Raw genomic sequence first — 27,794 nt, forward strand, 5'->3', positions numbered from 1 at the left:
CAAACATACACAGCCGTATCCTGTCGCCCGGGTGCTGACACAGGCTGGGAGAGCATTCCACACTCACCTAAATTGCTCCTTACTCTGTGCAATGTAATGCATAACAAGGTCAAGGCATGAAAATGGTTAAAAGCAGTGATTCTAAGAGCTCTAACTAACTCAGTCTATTCACAGAGATGCTGGAATGTTGGCTGTCTTTCACAGAAGGACTCTTAAGTGCAGCACTAGCTAGGCAGAAGCAAAATTATACACTTCTATTATCAAGGAGGATGCAAGTCTTCAAACAAAAAGAACAAAACTGCCAGGCAAATGAAAAGAATAAAACTGTATAAAAGGAACAGATGACAGATTCATAGATGTCTTTTCTAAACATACCTGAATCCATTTCATCACTGTGAAAATAAGAACTGCACTGGCTACTACAAATGCTGGTGAATGAGGCAATGGAGTTCCTATTGCTGTTGCAATCACTTGAAAAAAAACACAAAACCAAAAAAGAAATTAAATCATGTCCTTTAACACAGGCTCTATATCAAAGTTATGGAAATTCTTTCCCTTTTCCCCTTTTCAATTTAATTATGAGATGGTCTGCACAATTCTTTATCAACAATAAAGATCCCTATACTTAGGCTATCATTTAATTTGCAATCCTGGTAGGACTCAAAGAACCAGATTCCCAAAATAGATGATTCAATTGTCTCCCTTCACCTTGCATGTGAACAAGTACCTGCAGAATGATAATATACATGTTCAATGCAAAACAACCAATTTTTCTTACATGAACGAGTTTTTGAAACTGTGGCCTCCAATGTTTTAGTAACTTCATATTTAAATTCTGTACTCCTAGCTAATACAAATGATTAAATACTCTGGTTTATGACTTGCAAACTAGAGTCCATAGTGGGTTTAGAAGATATTTAATCCATTTGAATAGCACCGAAACTCAAATTACAAAATATTTCTTCCTGCCAGCCAAAATATGGTTTATGACCCCATCTCTTCCCGCTGTTTGTTTTGTTACTGATGTATAGACATTTACATCTGTGACTTCAGTGAAAACATCTATGCATACCAAATGTCACTCAGATCGGTCTAATAAGGAGATTTGGGGATTAAAATGTAATCTTTTTCCTGCTCTTTTGTCTCAAAACCAAATTGTTCTGTACAGAAAATAGATGAAGAACATACCTGCTTCTGCAGCATAAACACAGTAAAACACAGCCTTTTGTACTAAAAATCCTATGAAGATAAATTTGAATTCTATGTCTTCAGAGTTATTTAGCCACATAAAGATCATTCAGTTTCAATGCAGGACATGCTTAATTATCCAGCTCAAGGAGTCTTAAAAACCCAGGTGAATATAAGATAATGTAGAAGTGTACCTAAAGGATATTTATAAATAATGATCTGGGTTTGGTTTTATTAATTCGATGTACCAATTCACCAAGACATTCATACATACATACATATATATATATGTATATGTTTTATATATAAGTGAATGGGGAAAACTTTTAAATTAAGCAATATGATATAATTAAATTCATATCCATTAAGTAGATGAAAAGACATCAGTAACAGTATGTTCCTAACAGAGGGTGAACAGTCCCAAGGAGTATTAAGAATTTCTGGCTGGATATTAAGAAATTTTTTCCAACTCACTCTATTCGCTTATTAAAGTCTCCAAAGGGAAGATGAAGGTTATTTAAAAGTGGATTGTGAAAAGCATGAAAAAATGAAACACAGGAAAATGAGAAACAGATTAGATACATTAGCTATATCATTTTGCATTTTTATTGTGTTGTATCACAAGGTTTAGAATGAGACCCTACAACACAAAATGAGAGCACTCTAACAGCTGAAATTAGCCTACTAGTTCTAATAATAACCACAGTAGCATTGTGGGTTCTGGAGACTGAGTATTGCCTAATGTAATAATTTAAGCAAAGAAACAAAAAATTCCAACCTCACTCCAACAGTATTTCTAAATCCACAGATTTTATGATTATTCTGCATATGGAACCCTAGATCTTACCATTCCGAAACATCCAGAATGGACTATAAATGATTGGAATCAGAATAAAGAAAATATCTTACACTACAAGAGTCTTACGTACTAAGTCACACCTTCTTTCTCCACATACATATCTTGTGCCAAATGGGGAACTTCCCAACCAGAGCAAATGCAGGCCACTGGAGCAGCTCCTGCCCAGTCAGTTTGACACATCATAGATGTGTAGAAATCCTTAGAAGCACTTAGCTGGAACAGCACTTTGCTTGTGTGTTCACCATGGTTAGAACAAGATAGACTTGATCTGTGCAAATTATCTCTACATTTATTTCTGTTCAAATTTACACATATATTTCTGTTTCTACTCTGACAAAGGGTTCCTATCTACCATGCTGCAGTAATCAAATATTAGCTTATGAAAGACATCTCAGCAACACAGGGTTCTTTACAAAAACGATGACCCTACTGAGATTCCACTTTCTGAGCATAATAATGAACCATGATAATGAACACATAATGAACCCTTATTTTACTTGCAGCTAAAATTTTAATTTAGATTTTATATTCTGTAGTTAACCAGTTCTCCCTAAGCAAAAGCAGATTATCTTTATAAGACCTATGCTTGCTAAAATTACTCCTTCCTTTTCAAAATTCTTTGCATTTTCATTCACATTAAACATGACGCGTTATGAATTATAGAGATGAGATGATGCTACAATATTTAGAGTGGAAGAAGGTGAAGAATATATGTTGAGAAACAGGGGTATTTTTAATTTTAGATCAGCAAGAGTGGTAGATCTGGCATCTTGCTTCCCATGGCAGATATTTGGTTTGTTGTTGGGGAACATAATAACAGAAATTATTTCTGTTTCTTAAAGACAGGTAATCTAAAGTAAAGCTTTACAGCTCTGGTTGTGATATCCTATAAAGGTTAGGGATACCAAGATCTAATAACTAATCTGTTCTCACAGAAGGGTTTTATACATCTTGTAACACATCTTGATCCTATACATTCTTCTGTTAGAAATGTCAGAATCATATTCTGATAGTCCTCATAGCCACTTTGACAGTCCACAAACCTACTGGTTTGATTCAGTTGACAAATAAAAATATTATTAGTAAAGTTACCTGTAAGAATCCCTGTTGCTGATGGTATCATGACCAGAATCTTCTTGTTCATCACCTGTCACGCTGAAACAGACTTTTTTCCCATTCCTTTCCCCCTTTTCATTATCACTGTCGGCTGGTATTAAAGGCTCAGGTGTTTTACGTTCTGATTTGGGAGAATATGTTATTGAAGAAAGAAGGCTGTGAGACAAAAAAAAAACCAAGATAAATTCATGTTTGTCAAAGGTGAGCTAACAACAGGATAACACTTCTTGTCAACGCCCTCCAACTATTATTCTATAATATGTGAAGGGCACATCTTAATTCAGTCCATATCTATTTGAAACAAAGGAAGAAAGTGATACATTCTGCTGTTAAAAAGTGTAACGGTGAAACCCATTAGCATTACTAAATACTCAATCTTGTATGAAGGCAGTGATTACGGCTGGGGAAGAAATACAGCACATTCTTGAACACCTGGGGTCAAATTTTATATTAACGCAACTATTTTTAAACATGGGCCATGTACTTCTCAGCACAAATCAAGAAACAAACCAAAGAAACTATATCTCTGTGAAAAACATACATTTTCTCAATTACTACTGTACCAGACATGCCAGCCTGCATCACAAGCTATTTTATTAAGGCATTTTAAGAATCTTTTTTAATATACCTGTGTATTTCCTGACATTCAAAGTGTCTAAGCCACTATCACTAGTAAAACTGATGATTAATCTACAAGCTTCTGTGACGAGCACAAAAGTGACATCCAGTCAAGGAGAGAGAACAGTGTGGACTGCTACATTTAGAACATGCACAAACACTGGAAGCAAAATATTCATGTTCTTGTGTGATTAACTGATATTGAGATGTTCCAATTTACTTTCAAGATCAGAACAGCTATTATGGGCAATTGTCCTTTAATTCCTATTACTCAAACACTCCATCAGAATGATGTTTTCAACCTAACATTTGGATTTGAAAGGCAGTGTTTTTCTTGCAAACACTACCTTCTAGCTACCTGAAATCAGAAGACACTGAATTAAGCTTTTTTTCTTCCCATAAAGTACTTAGACACAGTAGCAGGGTTTTATCGTAGGAGCTGTCAGAATGGTCAATTGGCAAACTTTCTACTAAATACATGGCAGGATTCAAACATACGTTAGAAGTTTTTGTTACACATAATTCTTACTTCTGAAAGGAAACTATGGGAGATGCATCTCTTTTGTGAAGAAAAATGCTGCCCTAATTGTTATTAAGTGGTAGCATTCAGAATTCCTTCCTTCACTCTTATTTCTTGCCACACATGTAAGCATTGTCATATTTTGCAAGTGAGGAATTCTGATTTTAAGTGGTTTAGAGCTCCATCTTAATTTTGTAGGGCTCTGCCAGTTCAAGTAATTCATTCTTAATCCTAACAAAGTTAAGTTTGTTCAGCTACGTTACATCAGTACTGAGCTATCAATTTCTCTACTCTTTTGACAAGGATATTGTACCAGAAAACATCCTGATCCTAAGCTGTTCTTGAAAGTTGAAGTTTCTGGACTCAGAGCAGTGACTTTTCACATACAAAACACTGACAATGTGTTCAACGCCATGTTCCACTATAATGTTTTTGAGTATACACTGAAAATTTCCTGACTCTCAGGAATGGACAGAGTTTTAAGAAAGAAATTAAGAAACCATATGCTTTGGAAAAGCAGTATCGTAGATGATCCCTATAATGCTGTCTGTTGACTATGTAACAATGAATACATACCTCAGATGGTATATCATGCTTGATCTCATTGAAATCATGACCTGACAGATGTTACCATAGGGTTTGACATCAACTTTAGGGAAACAAAGATGACAAGTAAAGCTTTTTAGCAAATCCTTTCATCATTTCTGCAAAACTTTCTCTGGCTAAGAGCTAACAAGAGATAGATATTTGCCTAACAAATTTTATTTCCTTCTATGACAAGGTCACACACATAGTTGACCAAGGAAAGCCAGTCTATGTGATCTTTCTGGATTTCAGTAAAGCTTTTGATACTGTCCCTCACAGTATCCTCCTGGACAAAATGTCCAACATACAGCTTGATGAACACGTAATGCAGTGGGTGACCAACTGGCTGATGAGTCAGGCTCAAAGAGTCATAGTAAATGGGGTTACATCGGGCTGGCGGCCAGTCACTAACAGGGTTCTGCAGGGATCCATCTTAGCATCTTAGGGCCAGTACTCATTAATCTCTTTGTAAATGACTTGGATGCAGGACTTGAAAGAATACTAATTAAGTTATTAAGTTTGCCAATGACACAGAACTGGGAGGAGCTGTTGGCATTCTTGAGGGCAGAGAGGCCCTGCAGAGAGATCTGGACAGACTGAAGAGCTGGGCAATCACCAACCATATGAAGTTTAACAAGGGCAAGTGCTGCATTTTGCACCTGGGGCATCACAACCCTGGATGCACATACAGACTGGGGAACGAGAGGCTGCAGAGCAGCTCTGCAGGGAGGGACCTGGGGGTTCTGGTTGATGGTAAGCTGAAAATGAGCCAACAGCATGCCTCAGCAGCCAAGAGAACCAACCGTGTCCTGGGGCGCGTCAAGTACTGGTCAAGGGAGGTGATTGTCCTGCTCTCCTCTGCACTGGTGCAACCTCACCCCAAATGCTGTGTGCAGTTTTGGGCGCCGCAGTACATTAAGGATATAAAGCTACTAGAGAGTGTCCAGAGGAGGGCCATGAAATTGGTGAAGGGTTTGGAGGAGAAACTGTACAAGGAGTGGCTAAAGTCACTTAGTTTGTTCAGCCTAGAGAAGAGGAGACTGAGGGCAGACCTCATCGGAGTCTACAGCTTCCTCACAAGGGGAGGAGGATGGGCAGGCACTGATCTCTTCTCTCTGGTGACCAACGATAGGACCCGAGGGAAAGGCAGGGAGATGTGCCAGGGGAGGTTTAGGTTGGATATTAGGAAACGGTTCTTCACCCAGAGGGTGGTGGAGCCCTGGAACAGGCTCCCCAGGGAGGAAGTCACGGCACCAAGCCTGACACTATTCAAGAAGCTCCTGGACAACACCCTCAGAGATATGGTGTGAATTTGGGGTTGTCCTGTGCAGGGACAGGGGTTGGACTTGATGATCCTTGTGGGTCCCTTCCAACTCACGACATTCTATGATTCTATTCATTCTATGATTCTATGAGAGATAGATATTTATCCTACATACAGGAAAAGGTACTGATCTGAACTGTAACTGAAATACAGAAAAACTATACAAAAGGTATAATTCTACTGGACCTTAAACCCACCCATCCAGTAGACAGACATCTTTTGGGCTACATGATGCCTTAACACTTCACATCAGTGTGAAATCACAACTCAGTTCTTCTTTATCACTTAAGTTACCAGTTAGCAGGATTCCATGAGGATGGGAAGAAACACGAGGCACATATTCTACAGCAGTGTTCAGTTTCTATCTACCTGCTAGAACATACATGTTCTTGAACATGTCTTAAAATAAATGTGTTACGAAAATGTACACCTTCGAAAATGAGTTCTTCGTACTTGTAAAACTTATTTTCTGAATACAAAAATACAAAAGGGGTTCAAAAAGGGATTAAACAAATTCATGGCATATCATTCTAACCGTGCTCTTAAAAAAACCTGTCCATTCCAAGAACAAGTTGTAGCACGGCCTGATGGAAGATAAGATGAGATAAGGACAAAGATTAATCTTATAGTTTTGCTTTTTCTTGTGTTCCCATCACCATCCACTTGCAGGAAGACAAAAATTGGCTTTGGGAAGATCCATTCTGGTAACTTCTTGCAGATTTTGTTGTCGCAAGAAAATAATCAAGAGTAAGAAACAAGCATAATGAACTGCAATTTAAGCTCCTGAAAATATCCTCCCTTGAGTAATTATTTGTCAAGACACAGACAGACTATTATATCCTCTTCTTTTATGTGAATGTTTAGTCACTGCTGCCAAGATCTCACTAAAAGACTGATGAAGGTAGCTGGAGCTTTTCCTAAGGGAGCTTTTCACTTTCTTTCAGCAGGCAGGCTGTTTTTGTAAGGAAAATTTTTTTGCTGAACTACCATGAACGAAAGCTGGAACTTTGGATAACAGAGTTCTGGAGCTGGTAGTTCCTGAGGTCACTGAAGTGCTCTTAGAAAGCCAGTTCAGGGAGTCTAAAACATACAAACCTAAACCTGGATGCAAAAAATTCCCAATAATCATGCTGAAATAGGCCCTTTTTTAAAGTACGGGGGTTTTTTTGGGGGGTGGGGGTTGGGCGGGGTGGTGTTTCTTAAACGCAGTACATCCACATTATATTTTCTTTGGAGATAGGTCTACCCCAAACAAAATTACCTTAGCTGTCTATCTCTCATAGGAGAAGTACGTGAATGAGTAGTAACTTACAGCTAGAAAGTCTCCGTAACTATGAAGAAAATTTCCATGAAACAGAAATTTAAACCTTGACCAAAAAAAAATCCTTACATGTGGAATTAATCCTATATGCAACCCAAATAAACACAAGCCTAAAATTGTCAGGAACAAACAAAACCTGCTATGGTCAGTCAAAGCACTAAAAATGGAGAGCCACTGGGAGTAACAAAAAACCTACGCAACCTGCGAGTTGCTTTGCCTTTTCCTCACTCCACAAAGGCTCCAAAAATGTTCAAGCCTCTTGTATATTCCCAACAGGCATTTTTCCAAAAAACAGCTGGGATCATGGGAGTACACTGAGTGCATGTGGACCAAGAACACAGCAGAGTTGCCATACACAAAACAACTTGAAGTATTTATTTCTGTATAACATCTAGCACCAATGGTGGGTATCTGGCAATGGTACTAAAGAAGTACTGGGACACTATTAAGCTATTTGAACAAAGAGTCAGTGGAATACTGAGAAGCTGTGGAATGGGGATATATGTCTTTTTTATGTGTATCTCTCTTTCTCTCTCCATCAGTACTCTATTTCTTAGAATCATAGAATTATTAAGGTTGGAAAAGACCTCTAGGGTCAAGTCCAACCGTTAACCCAACCCTACTACATCTCCTAAACCATGCCCTGAAGTGCCACATCTACATGGTTTTTGAACAGCTCCAGGGATGGTGACTCCACCACCTCGCTGGGCAGCCTGTGCCAATGCCTGACCACTCTCTCAGTAAAGAAATTCTTCCTAATATCCAATCTAAACCTCCCCTGGCACAACTTGGGGCCATTTCCTCTCGTCCCATTGCCAGTAACTTGGGAGAAGAGACCAACACCCACCTCTCTACAACTTCCTTTCAGGTACTTGTAGAGAGCAATAAAGTCTCCCCCTCAGCCTCCTCTTCTCCAGACTAAACAACCCCAGTTCCCTCAACCTCTCCTCATAACACTTGCTCTCCAGACACTTCACCAGCTTTGTTGCCCTTCTCTGGACACCCTCCAGCAACTCAATGTCCTTCCTGTACTGAGGGGCCCAAAACCGAACACAACATTTGAGGTGCGGCCTCACCAGCACCGACTACAGGGGGACAATCACTTTCCTGCTCCTGCTGGCCACACCATTCCTGATACAAGCCAGGATGCTGTTGGCCTTCTTGGCCACCTGGGCACACTCCTGGCTCATGTTCATCCAGCTATCGACCAACATCCCCAGGTCCTTCTCTGCCAGGCAGCTTTCCAGCCACTCCTCCCCAAGCCTGTAGCATTGCATGGGGTTGTTGTGAACAAAGTGCAGGACCCGGCACTTGGCCTTGTTAAACCTCATGCAATTGGCCTCAGCCCATTGATCCAGCCTGTCCAAATCCCTCTGCAAGAGCCTTCCTACCCTCGAGCAGATCAACACTCTCACCCAACTTGGTGTCGTCTGCAAACTTACTGAGGGTGCGCTCGATCCCCTCATCCAGATCATTGATAAAGATATTAAACACGACTGGCCCCAAAACTGAGCCCTGGGGATCACTGCTCGTGACTGGCCACCAACTGGATTTGGCTCCATTCACCACAACTCTCTGAGCTCAGCCATCCAGCCAGTTTTTTATCCAGCAAAGAGTACACCTTTCTAAGCCATGAGCCACCAGCTTCTCTAGGAGGATGCTATGGGAGACAGTGTCAAAGGCTTTGCTAAAGTTCAGGTAGACAACATCCACAGCCTTTCCCTCATCCACTAGGCGGGTCTCCCTGTCATGGAAGGAGATCAGGTTGGTCAGGCAGGACTTGACTTTCATGAACCCATGCTGACTGGGCCTGATCCCCTGGTTGTCCTGCACCTGCTTGGTGAGCTCACTCAAGGTGTATCACTCCATAAACTTCCCTGGTACTGAGGTCAGGCTGACAGGCCTGTAGATCTCCTGATCCTCCTTCCAGCCCTCTTGTAGATGGGTGTCACACTGGCAAGCCTCCAGTCATCTGGGACCTCCCCTGTTAACCAGGACTGCGGATAAATGATGGAGAGTGGCTTGGTGAGCTCCTCTGCCAGCTCCCTCAGTACTCTCAGGTGGATCCCATCTGGCCCCATAGACTTGTGAGAGTCCAGGTGGCTCAGCAGGTCGTAAACTCCTTCCTCCTGGATTCTGGGGGGTTTATTCCACTCCCCGTCTCTGCCTTCCAGCTCCAGGGGCTGAATGCCCTGGAGATAACTGGTCTGATGGTTAAAGAGTGAGGCAAAGAAGGCATTTAGTACCTCAGCCTTTTCCTCATCCTTGGTGGCAATGTTCCCCTCCGCATCCAACAAAGGATGGAGAATCTCTTTGGTTCTCTTTTGTTGTTAATGTATTTGTAAAAACATTTTTGTTACCCCTTACAACAGCAGCCAGGTTGAGTTCTATCTGGGCTTTTGCCTGTCTGCAAGACCTAATGAGATCTCTGTACTCTTCCTGAGTTGCCTGCCCCTTCTTCCAAAAGTGGTAAACTCCTTTTTTTCCTAAGTGCCAGGAAAAGCTCCCTGTTCAGTCAGGCCAATCGTCTTCCCTGCTGGTTTATCTTACAGTACATTGGGAGAGCCTGCTCCTGTGCCTTCAAGACTTCCTTCTTGAAGAAAGCCCAGCCTTCCTGGACTCCTTTGCCCTTCAGGACTGCCTCTCAAGGGACTCTCCCAACCAGTGCCCTGAACAGGCCAAAGTCTGCCCTCTGGAAGTCCATGGTAGTGATTCTGCTGATCCCCCTTCTTTCTTCACCAAGAATTGAGGACTCAGTCATACCATGGTCACTAAGCCCAAGATGCCTCCAACCACCACATCTTCCAATAGTCCTTCTCTGTTTGTGAACAGGTCAAGCAAGGCATCTCCCCTGGTAGGCTCATTTATCAACTGCATCAGGAAGTTATCTTCCACACACTCCAGGAACCTCCTAGACTGTTTTTTTCTCTGCTGTTTCATATTTCCAGCAGACATCTGGTAAATAGAAGTCGCCCATGAGAACAAGGGCAACCGATCGTGATACTTCCTCCAGCTGCTTGTAGGACTCTTCATCTACCTCTTAATCCTGGTTGGGTGGCCTATAACAGACCCCCAGCAGGATATCTGCCTTGTTGGCCCTCCCCCTCATCCTTACCCATAAGCCCTCGACCTTATCATCACAATCGCTAAGCTCTGCGTAATTTGAAACACTCCCTAGCATATAGAGCCACTCCACTGCCTCTCCTTCCTTGCCTATCCCTTCTGAAGAGCTTATAGCCATCCATTGCTGCACTCCAGTCGTAAGAGTCAACCCAGCATGTATCTGTGATGGTGACTAAGTCATAGCTATGCCACTGCACGATGGCTTCCAGCTCCTCGTGTTTGTTGCCCATGCCGCGTGCATTGGTGTAGATGAACTTCTTATGCAACCCAATCTCATTAACAAGCCATCACAAAAGTTATTATGAAGACAATGCTAGGAGTATCATCTCTTATACATTCCCTTCCCATAATCCACAAGCTCCCACAGACCTGCTCTTCAGGAAAAACACTTGTTTTTCCAGTTCACTTTCATTCACTAACAGATAGGAGAGGTTGGGCAGATAATACTGCCCCAAGATTTTGGGAATTGAGAGAGACCATTACTGACCTCAACACAGAGCAGAGGCATCTAGTAACATGAAAGAGCAACAGTTTTTCAACAGTGCTGTTATAAAGGGTACCAAAGGGTAATTTAGTAGACCAATTTTTCTATTGCTCAAGATCATATAAATTTAGAATTGTGATACCGTGTTCATATTTTCTGTCCTGAGAAAATTATGACAATGAGAACTGCTTACAATAACAAGCAATTCAGTAAATAAAGACATCAGTTTTATTGTTGCTATGTCGTAACAGAAAACAGAAGTTCTACAGTCTTTATAAAGCTCAGGGATAGGTACGTTCAAGCATTTCCTCCTAGTTGCTGATGTTTTAATATTTCTAATTAAAGCACAGCTGTTCGATTATCCTATCTGATTACTCTATCTTCTGTTTCTTAGTAGTCCTAACTTTTCTCTCAAGAGTTAATTAGTATCTGTAACTATGTTCTAATATGATACACCATGTACTGCTGAACTGCTCCCACCCAGATAGTGCCTGTTTCCCTCTTCCCTGTTCAGCACTTTTAAGTAGGTCCCTCGGCTATCTTGCTTCCTGTATAGAACTGCTTTCCTCCACAGTCATTACACACTGGCAGTCCACTCAAATACTGTGTGGAATAAAGCATGAAAAGTCTCAGTCTTACAAATAGCAAAAGGTCAAATTTGCTGTGCACCCTATACAAGATCTGCTACAAGGTCAAGTGTATAGGAAATTGATGAAAAGAAAAAAGTGAACCCTTGTGTTTACTGTCATAACTGCGTGACTCTCAAAATGAATATATGTGTGTGCATATATACATATATGTGTATATATATGTATATACGTAAGCATATACTTGTACACAAAATATGTGTCTGTGTGTATTTATATATACATGCGTAGGAAAAAAAGGCTCAGAACTTCCTGTGCTTTTGCATCATGGGCTCAAGGGAGTGGAAAGGAAAGGCGTGGCAGACTGGTAACTGGAACTTCCTGAAATATTGACTGACCTTCCATATATAATTTTCTGACTTCCTTGAGAAAGAGTGACAACACAGGCTTTACAGACAACCATTTTTAAGTGTACCCAAGCACTGAAATAATTTTAAAATTAATTAACTGGCTTTATCTTCATCGTGACTATGTAAAGGCACAGAAAACAATGTTTTCTTTAAAAAACCTGAGCCCATTCTTACTTTCATTTCTATTGCAGTATGTAATACATTACAATTACTTATTGCTGTGTAACTACTACATTACATTACTATTAGAACAGTACAAAAAAAATCCCACTCTGCAATAACTATGAAAGGACGAATCATTGTACAGTTTCAAAATAACAGGAAAAGCAATGATACACCACTTTTCCAAACTGGAAATCATTAAAGATTGGCTTTTAAATTAAAAAAAATAGTATTTTTTTATATTTTAAAAATTAATAATTTCTGTCATTTGCATTACATATGGGATCTTTCAAAACTGAAAGACCTGTCATCTTTCTTCATCCTCATCCCAAGACAGCAAATAGCCTAGCAGTCAACCCACTTACCTCCCAAATGGAAAAGCAAGTTTTAAATCCTTGTCCTGAATTAGGACAAACTGATGAGACTCTGGGTCTCCCACATTCAAGCCAAGTGTCCTAATCACTCAAGAGTAGCTCTCCCTAGATCTACAGTTCTTCACTAAGGCCAATTTGTTTTTGAAAAATGTCTAACAAATTAATAATCTGCCTATGAGTGAAAAATCCTTTACAAATTCATCTTTGGTACTATTCAGCAATACCTGAAGAGTTTAAGAAAAGCTATTTTTCACACCTCTGCTCTTTGTTTCTATTCCAAGTAAAATTTTAGATGACATGTGGGCCTCATATTTCTCTCACCTCAAAATAATTAGCATTTCCACATTCTAGAGAAAACTACAAACTAAAGTGGGAAAAAATCAGGGACACTGGGAAGAAGAACAAAATATAATATTACCTACACTTAAATTCTTTGCCTTATTTCAATTCTATCTGAAGTCAACATAGATCCTACACAACAAAAAAGAAAAGATACCCAGATTTATCGGTATCTTCAATGGAAAAATTAAAGGCAAGTCCAGATGGCAACATTTACTTACTCGTCTATTTGACAGACACAGGTTTCCACCTCTTTCAGTGCAGCTTGTAATTTGAACAGCAATTTTTGATAGACATCTTGTGTTTCTAAATCTTCTTCTTTTAAAAGGTACCTCAGACCATGGCCCTCTTGCTGGCCAAGAGACTGTCCTGAAGGTGCAGCCATAGTAGTAATGGTATGTTGGACATAAATCATGGGATTCAGTTTACCTGGGAATAATCCAAAGAAGTTACATCATTATCTTTTTTTCAACATACATTTTGAAGTTAGTAAATTACCTAACAGACATTGAAATATTTTTCTGCTTAAAACTTAATGTAGTTATTTAATTTTGTATTTTATTTTGCATATCAAAGTCAAGCTATTTAAGGAAACAGTTATTGTGAAATTATGACTAGCTTTTATCATGCTTTAAAATAAACCTAAGTATTGAAAATAGGGAGATTTCATATAGGCTTGTCCTTAATTTTAATATTTGGGACATAAACCTAAACCAGTTACCTTTTAAGACTGTATATCAGAACCACTGGAATTAGTTCTTTCAAGCTCAACTGACTTACCTTGATCAGTGTTTTTATTTTCCTTTTCATGGGAAGAATGTTTTCTGCTGTCTAACTGTACACCAAAGGCACTACCAAGCGAAGTTGAGGTTTTAGGGTAAGACACTTCCATCACATTGATATGGCAATTGGTTGGACAGAAATCACTGCTGTGAAGTGGTGAAATTTTTGACTTAGCTTGTTTGAAGGTAGGCCAAGCTCTGTTTTTTAATACTCTTGAAAACTAGAAGTGAGAAAGAAAACAAAATTTTCATTAACAGCTTTTGATGTGTCAGCACTTGGCTGACAAAACTTGTGTACCTGGCTAGAAAACAAAAGTTTACAACATTTCAGGTTTTCTTGACTTAGATGCCTTAACTTCATAATTTCTGTCTTTATCTACAAGGGAAAGAAAAAAGTATTTTTTCATTTTATGTTTCTGAGGGGTTAGTTTTTGAAGTAAGTGATATTTACAAATGTAAATAAATAGCCTTGTAACAAGGAGATAGAATTTCTTTTCCCTGCAACATAATAAAATATTAAGTGTCTTCCTGGGGAGAAAGTCGGAAATGCTCTATAATCCAGTGCTGTACTGCACATGACATTATAAACACCTGCTGACATAGTTGCTTTCAAGTCAATGTCTTGCAAATATTTCTGTGATTTTTGCTAGAAGCTATAATAAAGACAGAATTGGATGCTATGAATTATGAATTTCATATTCAGGAAGGATGAAGTCCTCCCTAATGGCTTCCTGGGCTGCATTAGGAGATGTGTTGCCAGCACCTCTTCTCTCCCCCATATATCAGCTCAGTGATGAATATTTCTTTTTTCCCTCTGTTTTATGGTCTAATTCTAATACAGTGCTTAGCCACATCTTCACTATAACACCTAAAATTTTGTGCACACTCTTGAACAGGCTTAGAGTCATGACATCAATGAGATGATATCAACCCAAAATGGCTAAGACTGAACTGTACTAAATTTGGACGCTTAGAAAATACACCTACTTTAGAATCATAAAAGTCATGAAATTAAGCTCTCCCATTGGAAAACAGACTTGTCCGCCACAAGCAGGATTTTTATCAAAATTTGTCCTTTCCAGTACAGTTCGTTGTTAGGGAAGAATTTTTTCTGGAAAAGACATAATCAGTTCCAAGTCCCTGGCATTTCAATCACAGTATCTCTCCAGTCAACTACCTCAGCTATGGGGCATAGCTCATACATAAGAGTATTTTCAAAGTTAACTTGCAAAGTTCCTTCCCTAATAAATGTCGGTACAAATTCAATCAGTCAAGTTTTGACTAACTCTTCAGTCTAACAAAGGTATGTCCCTTCTGAGTAGTAACAGGGGTTTGTGCTGGGATTTAAATTTCTGCTTATTGTGGTGTCATATTACTTCAGCCTGATGAACATTTGACTGATTAATTACATTTAAATCTTTGTATCAGAACAAGATCTGGAAGGTTACAAGAAATCCAATTATGGAATTGTTCGAAGGCTGAAGAACGTACAAATAGTTAAAAAGGGCACTAAGGACATTCAACGATGAAAATGTTCCTGCAAGCAGTACATATTTCACATCTCAATCTCCCACACATCCTGCTCCAGAGAGACCAAATGCCTGGCTATGATTTCATCAGGTCATAAGTCAGGCCCAAAATTCTTTTCATATATGTGTTGAGAAACATCTGGGACTCATGGCACTGGACTTGAGGTCTATTATGAGCAAAATGTTCTGATAATAATAATAGTAGGAACTGCAGAAATCTACAGGGTTGCTATTTATAGAATTCGAACTTTCACAGTGAAAGCAGGAGACAAGCCGGGCTCAGGCACTCCGTAAGTCTCCTGTAACTATGGTTACCTTTACCTTGCCAAGAAAACGATGTATCTATTCCTGAAATTCATTGCGTTACTAATTGTCATTAAAACCTGTAACTGTGAAACTACTGATTTTTGAGCAGATGAGCTTGAAAGTGCAGTTAGTATCAGCAATATCTGCTTCTAGACATTACAAGCACTATGAAAACTTCCCCAAGGCTGTTCGTTTCATAGTCAGCATAACAATAAAATTTCATTTATTGTCTTGGCCTTCTCTAAAGAGACTATACATCATGCTCAAATTTTTTGGCTACAGGAAAGGTATAAACCACCTACATGTTACTCAAACTCTAGGGACACTATTATTAATGTTAAAATTTTTAGAAAGATATTTTTATTTTTAATCAATTTCAAAACACAGAGGTTTATAATTCAGGCAAACAATGGAGACCCCCATGTTTGGTAATGCAGTATCCAAATCCTTTGATGTCTCTTTCTGTGGCTCAACTCCTCAGTTTATTCCATTTCTTGTCAGAGACCACCCTGAAAAATCTTTGGAAAGCTGCTTTTTGGCCTTCATCCTACTAAAGCTACAGGTTTACCTTATCGTTTTTCCTTTTTTAACTTTGAAAAACAAGAAAACATTACCTATTCTTCTCCATGCAACTTTTAGAACAGTGCGAACCTTCTACATTGAACTTCTTTGTCCTTTTATTTTTTTTTTTCCCTCAGTTTTTTGCACATTAACTCTCAGAACACACTAGTTTGTAAATGTCACAACTCAGATCCCCAGCTGAGGTAAGACAGAGCAGAGCTAGTTCTAAGCTGTCTTTTTGGGCCTATTTCAAACTAGTTCCAAACTCCCAAGAATTAGGAACCAGAGGTCAGGATGAGAAAATAAGTTTGCATTAACAAATTGGCAAATGGTTGATTCATTTATGTCCTGCTTAGCTAAACAACTATAGAGAAATACACTGACAGCAACTAGAGGTTATACTCTGGGTTATCTATTAATTTACATCTCATTAATTTATGTCTCAAGTGTATGAAAGTAAGCACCTTCCCCTTTTTCCAGTGCTATACTGTTTTACTAACCCAAGTTAATCTAACAATTTACAGAGCTATTACTATTAATAGTCATACTAGAAAAAGGCATACCAATTTGAAGGCATAAAAGATGAATAAAAGGGTAACAAATTTTTATTTAAAATTAAGATGCATTAGAAGGAAAAAAAAACAATTCTGCTGTTATTGCTTCATTTTTGGTTAACATCTGCAAATTCACTAGAGTATTGGTTTAAGGCATTTACAAAAATGCTGGGCCTTTTGTGGGAAATACACAGTTGATTGTATCTACAACTGAAGACAGCAGACAAAGGACATAATCTACCCAGTGTCTAACAAAGTAATAGTAAAGAGCACAGTTTAAAAACTATTCAGTTACTCAGTTTAGGCATTCACGCCTCCAAATAGCTGAACTTTCAGCCATACTTTTGTCATTGCAATAGACATTTTGAAGAGTTATTCAAACTGTACCACATTCCCCTGTTTTTCCCTTAAAAGACAAATATCACCAAGCTTAGGACATGCCAATCTTACCTTTTTGTAACTAGAGATTCTTCGGTAGATATGCTCAATTTTCTCACTGCAGATGACGCTGAATTTACTTTGAAGCTCAGTGGGGATCACTTCATTTAAGGAATTGAGGCTGTTGCAATTCTGCACAAAATGTTCATCGCTTTTTGCCAGTGCCTCAAGAATCTAAGATAATAAAAGCAAGACCAGTATGTTATAAAACAAATGAATAAGATAATGCCTTACTTAACCCCTTACTTACCATCCCTTATAATTAAAGCTGAAAAGCCTGATAATCAGTTGCCTTTTAACATTACAGGCAATGCTGCAAAACAACAATTATTGAAACTTGGGAAGCAAAGAGGTTTCTTTAAATCTATCTCCTGCATAAGTTACACCCATAATAAGTACTTTTATTTGGCTTCTCATGACATTGTCTGATAATGGATATACTACTGATTTCCTACTAATGTAACCACTCTGTCTTTTCTGAAATACATTATCTGCTGTATTTACTTGAACAGCACATATTATGCAAAGCTGATGAATTAATTCATTACTTGTAGCAAAACTTTGGTCTGGCAGTATAAGCGAACTAACACATTGAAAAAGCATACAAGAAAACTGAGTGCTGCATATATTCTGCATATATAAACAGCAAACAGGGAACAGAACAAGCTATACTGCCCAGCAAAGACTGAAGTCTTGCTATGATGGAAATAGTACCAGCAAATGACAATGATAGAAAACTGAAAAAAAAGGCATGCTGAAGAGATGAGGGTAGTACATAGCCCGTTCTTTTGTTTGTTTGTTTGTTTTGGTTTTTTTTGAGCTAGTTACATTTCAGGCATTGAAATTTGCTGTGTTATGGAACTAGGGAGATACCTATTGCTGGTTGGGTCCAACTCTGAAGATGTGTTTGAAAAGCACACCCAAAATAACTTTCTAACAAAAGCACCAAAATCCAGATTAGGGCACTTAAATAAGAAAAGGCTCACAAAGATACTCAAAGAAGTCTGGACAAACAACACAGAGTATTAATCCATCCTGGGTTTTATTCACCTGTAATTCACTTGTGATACAGTTTATTATTATACTGTCCACCACCACAGATGTAATATATGATTTATAAGCTTGACTAAAGAGTTTAGAAAAAAATTACAACACACAGAAATTTTGGAGAGCAAAATCTGAAGTTTTTAAGAAGTCACAGATTTTACATTACTAGATCCTGAGAGATTTTTTCCTCAGGGCCCCAGCAGGATGAATTAAGGAAAGCCTTTAACTCTTCTGCTACAGTGTTTAATTACTGTATTAAAACACCCCAGTCACTTTGGTCACGCTTTTGAGCTTCCTTTATGTCATGTTTAATTAATAATACAAATTTAAATCATTCAAGGGGTATTTTACAGCTGTACATTAAAATAAGTGTATCCAAACCCAGTAACTTCTGCAGCATAACTCTGGGTACTTTCTCATCATAATAATTAACACAAAGATTTGTACAATACAGGAAAGCAGTCCAGGATTACTTCAAATCCCCTACTATATATGATGCATAATAGAGAAGTTTGAAAAGGCAAAGCAACAATAAATACACAGCAAAGAGAGAAAGATGAGTACCGAGAGAAACATAAGATCCCACCGAATGTACAGAGAAGTTTAAACATTATGTGTAGAGTATTTAAACCCATTTGCAGACAGTTATATTTGATGAAGTGCCACTACAATTTCAATTATTGCCTTTGAATTAAGGGACCTGATTTCTCTACTGGTGGACCTTTTGTAGTCATTTAGACCACTATCACTTGGTAGTACTCCCCACCTGGAGTGCTGCATCTAGCTCTGGATCCCTCAACACGAGAAGGACAAGAAGGCGGCACTTGATAGCAACTTTACATTATTCTAATATATCACAGAATCACAGGTTGGAAGGGACCTCAGGGATCATCTAGTCCAACCTTTCTAGGAAGAGCACAGTCTAGACAAGATGGCCCAGCACCCTGTCCAGACGACTCTTGCAGGTGTCCAACATGGCCAAGTCAACCACTTCCCTCGGGAGATTATTCCAATGGTTGACTGTCCTCACTGTGAAGAATTTTCCTCTTGTGTCCAATCGGAATCTCCCCAAGAGCAACTCCTTATTGTTTTATAATAATTTCTAAGTATTTAACTACCAGCCTAAACACTAAGGTTGAGGACACTGCATTATCTAAGGCCAGAATCAGTGTGCTGGAGGTACTTTACTTAACTACTCCATATAAAATAGTGGAAAATATTTCTTAAACAGCTAGGAAGTAATACCTTAAATGTTTCATATGAAATTGTAATTACAGCAAGAATTAACCTATTTCAGGTCAATGACTTGAAGCATTGAATAGACTACCTCTAGCAGATCTCGTGATGTGGGTGCAAGAACTTACTCCCCTGTCTGTCAACCTGACCTGCTCCAAGGTGAAGTCAGAAAAAAGAAACACGTGCCCAAACCTCAGTCACTTCTGATGGAAATATCAACAGAAAAAATAAATTTGCAGATACCAGTACACTCCTCAAAAGTTTGGGCTTTCCTACTTTTATTAAGTGTAGTTTGTTAGCATGCATATGTGTGTGAAAAGATAAAAACAAACCTAGTAAAAGAGCTGTATTACTACATTACTTGTCAATCTGACCCAGACAATACCAGACATATATTTAAAAACAAAAATCACATCCCACTCACCGCAATCACAGATTTTACCATTTGAAAATACTCGCAAAATAAAAACTCCAAAGTAAACTCTGAAGTTGCACTTGGTTTTTTTCTTCCCCTGTGATTTTGCCAATGTGTGTGCCTGTATATGCACAGCTTTACTTTCAGACACAGAAAAGACAGACGTTGTGCTACTCTTACTGAAAAAAAAAAATTTTAGAAGTTGCACATGCAGTTCTGATGAGAATAAATAACTTTTGGAAACTACAGCCTATCTTCACCAAGTTTTGACATTTCAGTGAGTCTGACTTACTTTCAAGTTGTGATAATTAAGAAAAAAGGGGGAGGGGCAGAAAAAATGGAAGACTTCAAGGTTCTTCAACATTTTTTTAGTTTAGAGGCTCCTGAGTACACAGTCATTCTCCAAAACGTCAGAGGGATAAAAGCAACCAATTATAACATATTAAATGAAATACAAATAATCCTAAGGATAAGCAAAAGATAGATGTTGCTCTGTTGGCATTAAGCATAGTACAAATAAATACCTACAAAAATTGCTTCATACCTTTGCAGTCAAGCTGAAAAATCCCTTTGGTTCAATCATTTTTTCTAACACATGACACTTTATTCCAGCTGTGCTGTCATACTCATAAACCACTCCATACTCCAGATGAACATTGTCAACAGTCAGACTCACATGATCTTTCTTCCCATCAATTATGGCCATAGTGTTAAATTTGTCAATTACCTCTACAATAAAGAAAATAATGGATCAGTTGAGGAGGGTTGGCCATTAAACAAACTCAAAAGGACATAGGCAAGCATTCTAGAAGCAGGTATGCTCTGATCATTCTATTTTTAAATGTTCATCAAAAAACCCAGCTACCAGCTGAATGACTTAAAAATCAGAACACCAGTAGGTTTACAGATGCTAAAATACTAGATTGCTGAAGAGGCATGAACAGACAAGTCACAGAAGCCTCTCTTTACAGTTTTTGAAAGGGACTAATTCAATTTCATTTGTAATCCAGGGACATAAAAAAAGTAACAAAAAAGTGGTAAACTGAGAACTTCTAAATAAACTAGAAGAAAATGACCATGAAATGTGTCAACCTTCAGAAATTAAACCACAATATCAGCATTTATCTAGAGAACATAAATACAGTTCACATGTTAACAGTCTCTTTAATTAGCATGATGCATATGACTGCAGCTTTATCCAAATGTTAATTGCCTGAAAATAACCTGAAGGATAACTGACTTATTATTTCTCATGCAGTAGTGACTAACACATCTAATTTAGCCTTAAATAATTACTAGTGGTGAAAATAAATCAGGTAATTCCTAGGATTATGTATCCTATGAATGAAAATTGAACAGATTTTCCCTAAAGCGTTCACAGAAGCTTTTTCTCGAAATGGGAAATACAATAATTTTCAGAGAACAGGATGTTAAATTTACATCTTTAGAATACATGAAAAGCAAATCCTTATGTAAAATGCATCTCAGTCTGCTTGTAATTTCCTCTCGGAAAAAAACCCACCACTGCCTATATTTTCCTTGCTACTACACCAACGTTATGAGCAACAACGAAATCAAAACAAGCATCACATACCTTCCACTTTGCAGTCAAAGGCATCTCCTCCATCATCTCCAGAGGGCTTGGTGTTTGTTTTCTGAAGATCTTCCTGTGCACTTTCAATGCTGTTGTAAACCCACTGTATAGAATCTTGCTGAAAAAAAAAAAGAAGAGACAGCTAGGAAGAGCTTTGCAAGTGCAACCGATTGCAACTTATTTCACTGCTCTTAAACATGAAATAATTGCTTTGATTTCCTGACTATTATCAGCTTTATTGCTTTCTGAGCTCCAGGTTCAAAACAGTATTTTGAAAATTACAGAGATTTTTGGCTTTGTCTAAAATCATCTGAGGCATTTTTTAAACTTATTTTTATTTCAGAGTATGCTGTCATAAGACAGTATGAAATCTGTGACAGCATGACACCCATCAGTTTCATGTCTCTGCCAAAAATAATTTAAGACGTTTCAAATCAAACTGCAGACTGAAAAATATTTGAGACAAGAAATTGTGAAAAAATAAAGAGAACCAATTTTTGCTTTGCTAAATCTGTGGTGTGACTACAAAACTGCTGGCAAATATTAAGGAATACCAACCGAAGACATATTGTGTCCAGTTGATCTATCACCCATGTGTCAATGGCAAGAAGAATACATACTACAGCCTTAATTACTTATATTTGCCTTTACTACAGTTATTTTACTAGGTGTTCTTTATTTTTCCCACAGATTAGCGAAAACCCCAAAAAGGACAGAATCACAGGCCCCAGAAGTCCAGAATCTTATGTGACTGAGTGACACGAGAGCACAAGAATGGTGGTGGCTTGGTCACACAACCTGTGAAGCAGCCACGTGTACGCATTGCATCCTGTTCTCGCCCCTCACTTATGCAGCCACATTCCCATCACATCCTTGTGGGAGTGCCTATCAAGTATGGCATCTCCAGACTACTCTTCCCCTTACACTTCAAAAGAAGTTTGACAGTCAATTAGTCACTCCCCCTCCAACAGCTACAACAGAATAAATGACAGAGTTATGAATAATCTGAATTCATAGACTTTAAAAAGAAGTTTGTGGAAAAATTCAAAGTTAAGCAAGGACAGCATAAGTTCAAGCTGAATGCTACAATTTTCACGCAGAATGCCAAATACATCCAATTATGCTTTGCTAATATACAATATTCAGCTGCTATCTTTATCCCATTAATCGTAGATAACTCAATTTTCATATGAGTAAGGTACTATTTTTCTCTAGGTTTCCTAGATTCATCCATGCCTTACTTTTCACTCAATGGCACTGATATATTTTAATAAGGAAGCTTAACTTTCAAAGTTCTTTGTTGATTGTTGGAAGACTCTTGTGCACAAGCTGACCAACAGAAACACTTCTGAAACCCAAGCTTCTTTGCAGGTACACCTGAAAGCTTGCTGCTTATTTATGGAGTTTTACAGGTTTGCTTGGCAGCATTAAAACTGCCATGCCAATCTCTAATATGAGACTTACATTATGTCAAAGGGTTCCTTCATTATTTGAACTTAATACGCCCTAATGGAAGGACTATCTACTTAAACTGGAAGTCCCTCCTTCAAAAGTTAACATGATATATAATGCAATATGATTTGGAGTAATGTTCGCTGAAAGCATTAGAGAGGCACAAACTACGCATAAATCTGTCACATCACGATTAGCATCACTGCAAAAAAACGTACGTAATTCCAAGAAGTAAAACCTGCTTTCAATTTTCTTTATCCAGACAAGACAGAAAGAATATAAACATTACCCAACAGAATTTACACAGTTATTCATACTGCAAGAATCTGAAATGAAACTTCACACTCCAGACACACAGGGAAACTCCTCACCCTAAGAATCGAGTATGCAGGAAACAGAAAGAGATCCCCTTCCAATTACACAATTGCCAATCACAGGAGAGACTGCAATATTCGTGTTAATTAAATGATAGGTTAATGCACTGTGCTAAGAAAACAGGAAAAATCCATAGTCATCTTCCAAATAATTAAAAACCCTAATTTCTGAAAAGGAAATGAAATTTTAGTTGTCTTGACACCAGTGGGAATACTGCCATTTATTTCAGTCTAGGCAGTTCTCCCATAGCATTTGATAGTACTACATCCTAAATGAAGTTTTTCTTGTTAGTCTGTGGGATTTTAGTTATTTGTGATTTGCTGAATTATGATCAGTTACTTTTTTAGATTGAAATAAATACTCTGTATAGGAAAAACAGTTATGTACTCCAACATATAATGCATGTTGATACGAAAAACAGAGTAATTTTGCATGTCAAGGCATTCATGCCAGCCTATGTTAATCAATCCTCTTTGGATGTCACTAATCTCTATAGGTACTTCACACTTACACACAGAGAGAACACACCTGCTCTAAAAAATTTATCTTTTATTCTAGCCAGTCTTGCTACTAGTGCACAAAACACCCTCTCTTTACTAAAGTGCATCTTCCTTTAAAGAACAGGTGAGCTTGATTTTGATATGCTGTGTAACTACTTCAATTCTGTATTAGAGTTGGAACACAAATATCCAGACAAACATTTTCATAAAGACTGCATTTGCATGACACAGTTCTAACTAACTCTTACTTATAATTCTCGTCTCATATCTATGCAGTAGGTGTGGGAGAAGGATTTCACTCTTGATTTTAATTGGATTTTTCTTCTCAATTAACATGCACTGGAAGAGTTTGTGAAGTTAATTAATGACACTGGTTCAGAGTTTATGAAAAATTTGCAGGGACTTGGAAAAGTTACATTACAGAATCCAGCTGGTTTTAGTTTTCTTCCTTAAATTTGTGTCTCAGAAACCTTAGGTTTTCTCCTCTACCACTGTGAAAAAGATCACAAAAATTGCATGTTTATATTAAAAAAAGTGAAATTTTAAGTCCTTGAATGTGCGTTTATTCCCAAGATTGGAATGCAATGGGAACACAGAGACTTTTATAGATATAATATGTGCACTCTGCTCTCTATGTGCTGAAGCGTTACAAAATTCTGGAAGAAGATCAGCTTTTTGCATTGCATTCTCATGCTGCTAAGCAGGCAGCGAGCTGTGTAAATCCCTCTCCATCATCATGAGAACATATCTCCTAATGCTTTCTGCACAGAACTGCAGAAACACTTGAAATAATCCTTTAAAAATACCATATGAAAAAAAGAGTTAGCTAATAGCTTAGATTTATTTCAATGTACATCTGCAACACATTGAGCAATCTTCAGCTTTTGTAATTCAAATGGCTTCCCTTCACTTTTATTCACCTCTCCTTTCCCCTCACCACACTGGAACACAACAGATATGTGGACAGAGATACATACCACACTGTTTACTTTGACAAAAAAAAAAGTTAGAAGAAAATCTGCAAGGGTACCAAGTGAGACATACCTGCATTGGCCGCCTGTACTTCCTGCACGCCGTGACATGAGCAATAACACTTGCATGAGTCTCCTTGCTGACATTAATTCCATTCACTTTGATTATGCATTGGCCAGGGTGGAGACCTGCCGCAGCTGCCACTGTTCCTATAAAAAAACCCCAACATAGGTAACAGACGACTTTTCCTAAAAATCTCCTTTAAAACCTACAGTCAAAAAGCCTCATTTTTAAATCAGAATCTGCTCTCACCAATTCTTACATACTTCCCCTGACTACAGGGTGCTTCTGCAGTCAGCTGGACTCCAAGGAAATGGAGTTCCCCAGCAGATGATTCTATAAAACGAGACCAGAGTATTTTCTAAAGGCTATTTTATATAACAAATGTTGATTAATAATATGAAAATGTGGAAAATTTGTCTTAAAAGAAAAGGATTTTAAAAGGATAAAAAGGCTTTAGCTTGAAAGTCGCTAATAATAACTTAGACCACTTTTATTCGGAATTCTTTTATATGCGCCAAGCTTATGAGCTACTTGACTACATCAGGTGTCTCTATTTTACATACTAAACAGCAGCTTTCTGACAATTCATAAAGAAGTATCAGAGCATACTAGAGTTTCTTGTTAAACCTTAAGTGAAATATCCAAATCCAAATTTTGTTCTTATTTTAATATTTTTACCAACTCAATTATAACAGACTGCCTTACAGCTTAATCAAAGTACCCAAAGATAGTCAAGTAGGGATCTCAAATTTAATTATTTTTTGGGGGGGAAAAAAAAACCCAACAAATTAAAACATTGTCTTTGAACAACATAAAATAAATAGTTCCATGATTTTTTTTCACAATGGAATAACCTCGGGAAAATTTTCTGTCCATTGAATAGGTGCTACAGAAATAGCAGCTGTTTCCAGGTCTTTTCAGTGTGACTCAAGCTCACTCTTAAAAGACAGCCTGCTGGAGTATGACCTTAGTTCCAGCTACCTGAATACTCGCCTACTTATGTCTCTCTTGATACTGCCACAAAGGTGCCAGGGAAGTCAAAATCTATTGCCTAGAGACGGCAAGGCTGAGCTGCAGAAGCTAACTTCTATGAAAGAAAAGGCTAAACTGAATTTGCAGGGCTGACAAATAGAAAAGCTATGTCATGACTTGTCAGCTGAGAGTATCTGACAAGGAAATAAATTAAAGAATATTCCTGGTTTTCCCTCATTTTAGGTGCTATCAGGTTAGATGAAAGCTGCATTTTAAAACTAATAATAAAGTCTTTGGAAATGACACCATTACCAGCTATCGCAATCCCACCGCAAAAAAAAAAAAAAGTATTCAAAAACAAATATTTAAATAGGCCTTATTAAATATCTCTCAAAAAGAAAAGTCTCTCTTCAGAAAAACCCAATGTCCCAATTCAGCAAAGTATTTAAGCATACGCTTAAAATCTTTCAGGTTCAGCAACCACACACGCAAGCACTTACATACTATGAGGCTAATTGGAATAAAGTATGTGCTTAATGAATAAGGATAGGCGTTTGAATTGAGATCCAGGCGCACAAATAATTATCACATCAGCTCAACAGTCTGTAGTTTATTAGCCTTTCTCTTAAAAATCTAATTTCTGGCACCACTGTCTAGAAAAAAAGTCGAGCTCTGCTCAAATCTGGCTGCTTTGCAGATCAGTTCACTTCAAATTCCTCAATTACAGAGGGAGGAGGAGGGAAAAAGGACACAACTGCCCCACAATGGCTGAAAATACAGCATTAGTTGGCTCTACAATTAACAACATGCAAGAGAAACAAAGAATACTTCAACTTCTCTTATCACCAGTATACCAGTCAAGAACATATTGAGTTAGGGATGGCAAGCATTTGACATCACAAAATGTACAAAACAGTATTTAGAAGAAACATCTGCAATTACTAAAACAGACTAGGCCACTAGCACCCTTGAAAAGATTTGTGAAAAGTGCATTTTCTGTAAAATGTTTTCAGAACACTGCAGAACCACATGGCCACCTAACAAATTAACACTCACGAAGTGAGTGGTTCCCAATACTCATTCACTGGAGAAGGTGAATTCGCTTCTATCAGCTATTTCTTAGTCTGTAAAGAACACATGGCCTTAACTTAACTTTCCTATACCCATATAAATACATACACCACCCACCCACCCCCAAAAAAAACCCCACAAAAACCCAAACAGAAGATCTATCCGAAGCTTACAAAGTGTAAGAACACAAAATAATCTTACTTAGGTTTATTTAATAGTATTTGTTGCTTTGGGGGGGAAAAAAATTCTAAGCTGAACGCTGAAGCTAATCTTGATTTATCTCAGCCACACCATTTAAATGTTAAATGTCTATTTACCATTACGGTTGACAGCTCTTACGGCTTACCTCTCCCAACAGCATGGACAACTGATGGGCCAAAGCCCCGGATTTGGAATCCAAGTCCATCTGCAGAGTCAGGAATCTTCACTGTCCTGATACAAGCAAAGATTCAATATGAATGTAGCAAAAGGTATCATTCTGTTACTCAAGATAAAAGCGAACAGCAATAAGTAGGTTACGAGGGTGTAAGACTCCACACTTTCACTCAATTCACAGTTTCAGATTCAGCACCATTCACATTTCAGATGCTTAGTACCAATGACATCAGAAATAAGAGCAAGCTGAGATACCAAAACCAATCAGAGCAAGGCAATACTATTTTGCAGGGAAACTCAATATGTCAATTACAACCAAAGCACCACGACAGCTTTAAAATTCCTCCCAAAGGGACGGGGTAAGTTGCCACTGCACAGCAACACTGAAAGCCCTGGGAAGGCAGGCAGTCTTCCAGCCAAGAGGACAGAGCCCAGGGACCACAGATCATGGCAGGCCTTGTCAGACGAGCTGCAGTAGACTGTGGAGACTGGATCCATATGACAATTCGTTAACATCTAAGTGCCTGCTTGGTGAGTTGTAA

At 38.2% G+C, this 27,794-nt stretch overlaps 1 protein-coding gene across 2 annotated transcripts in view; it reads right to left on the reverse strand.

Moving 5' to 3' along the window:
* Positions 1-27,794, reverse strand: part of PREX2 (phosphatidylinositol-3,4,5-trisphosphate dependent Rac exchange factor 2) — a 189,175-nt gene that overhangs the window by 65,020 nt on the left and 96,361 nt on the right. For both annotated transcript variants that reach the window (XM_064442581.1, XM_064442582.1), the window contains exons 19-27: positions 27,224-27,309; positions 24,844-24,980; positions 21,473-21,590; positions 20,423-20,607; positions 17,193-17,354; positions 13,791-14,013; positions 13,232-13,439; positions 3,140-3,319; positions 376-470 (exon numbers count right to left, since the gene is read on the reverse strand). In XM_064442581.1, coding sequence (XP_064298651.1) covers positions 376-470; positions 3,140-3,319; positions 13,232-13,439; positions 13,791-14,013; positions 17,193-17,354; positions 20,423-20,607; positions 21,473-21,590; positions 24,844-24,980; positions 27,224-27,309 — 1,394 coding nt within the window. The remainder of the gene's footprint in view (positions 1-375; positions 471-3,139; positions 3,320-13,231; positions 13,440-13,790; positions 14,014-17,192; positions 17,355-20,422; positions 20,608-21,472; positions 21,591-24,843; positions 24,981-27,223; positions 27,310-27,794) is intronic.

Source organism: Phalacrocorax carbo, chromosome 2, assembly GCF_963921805.1.
Source record: "Phalacrocorax carbo chromosome 2, bPhaCar2.1, whole genome shotgun sequence".
NCBI lineage: Eukaryota > Metazoa > Chordata > Aves > Suliformes > Phalacrocoracidae > Phalacrocorax > Phalacrocorax carbo.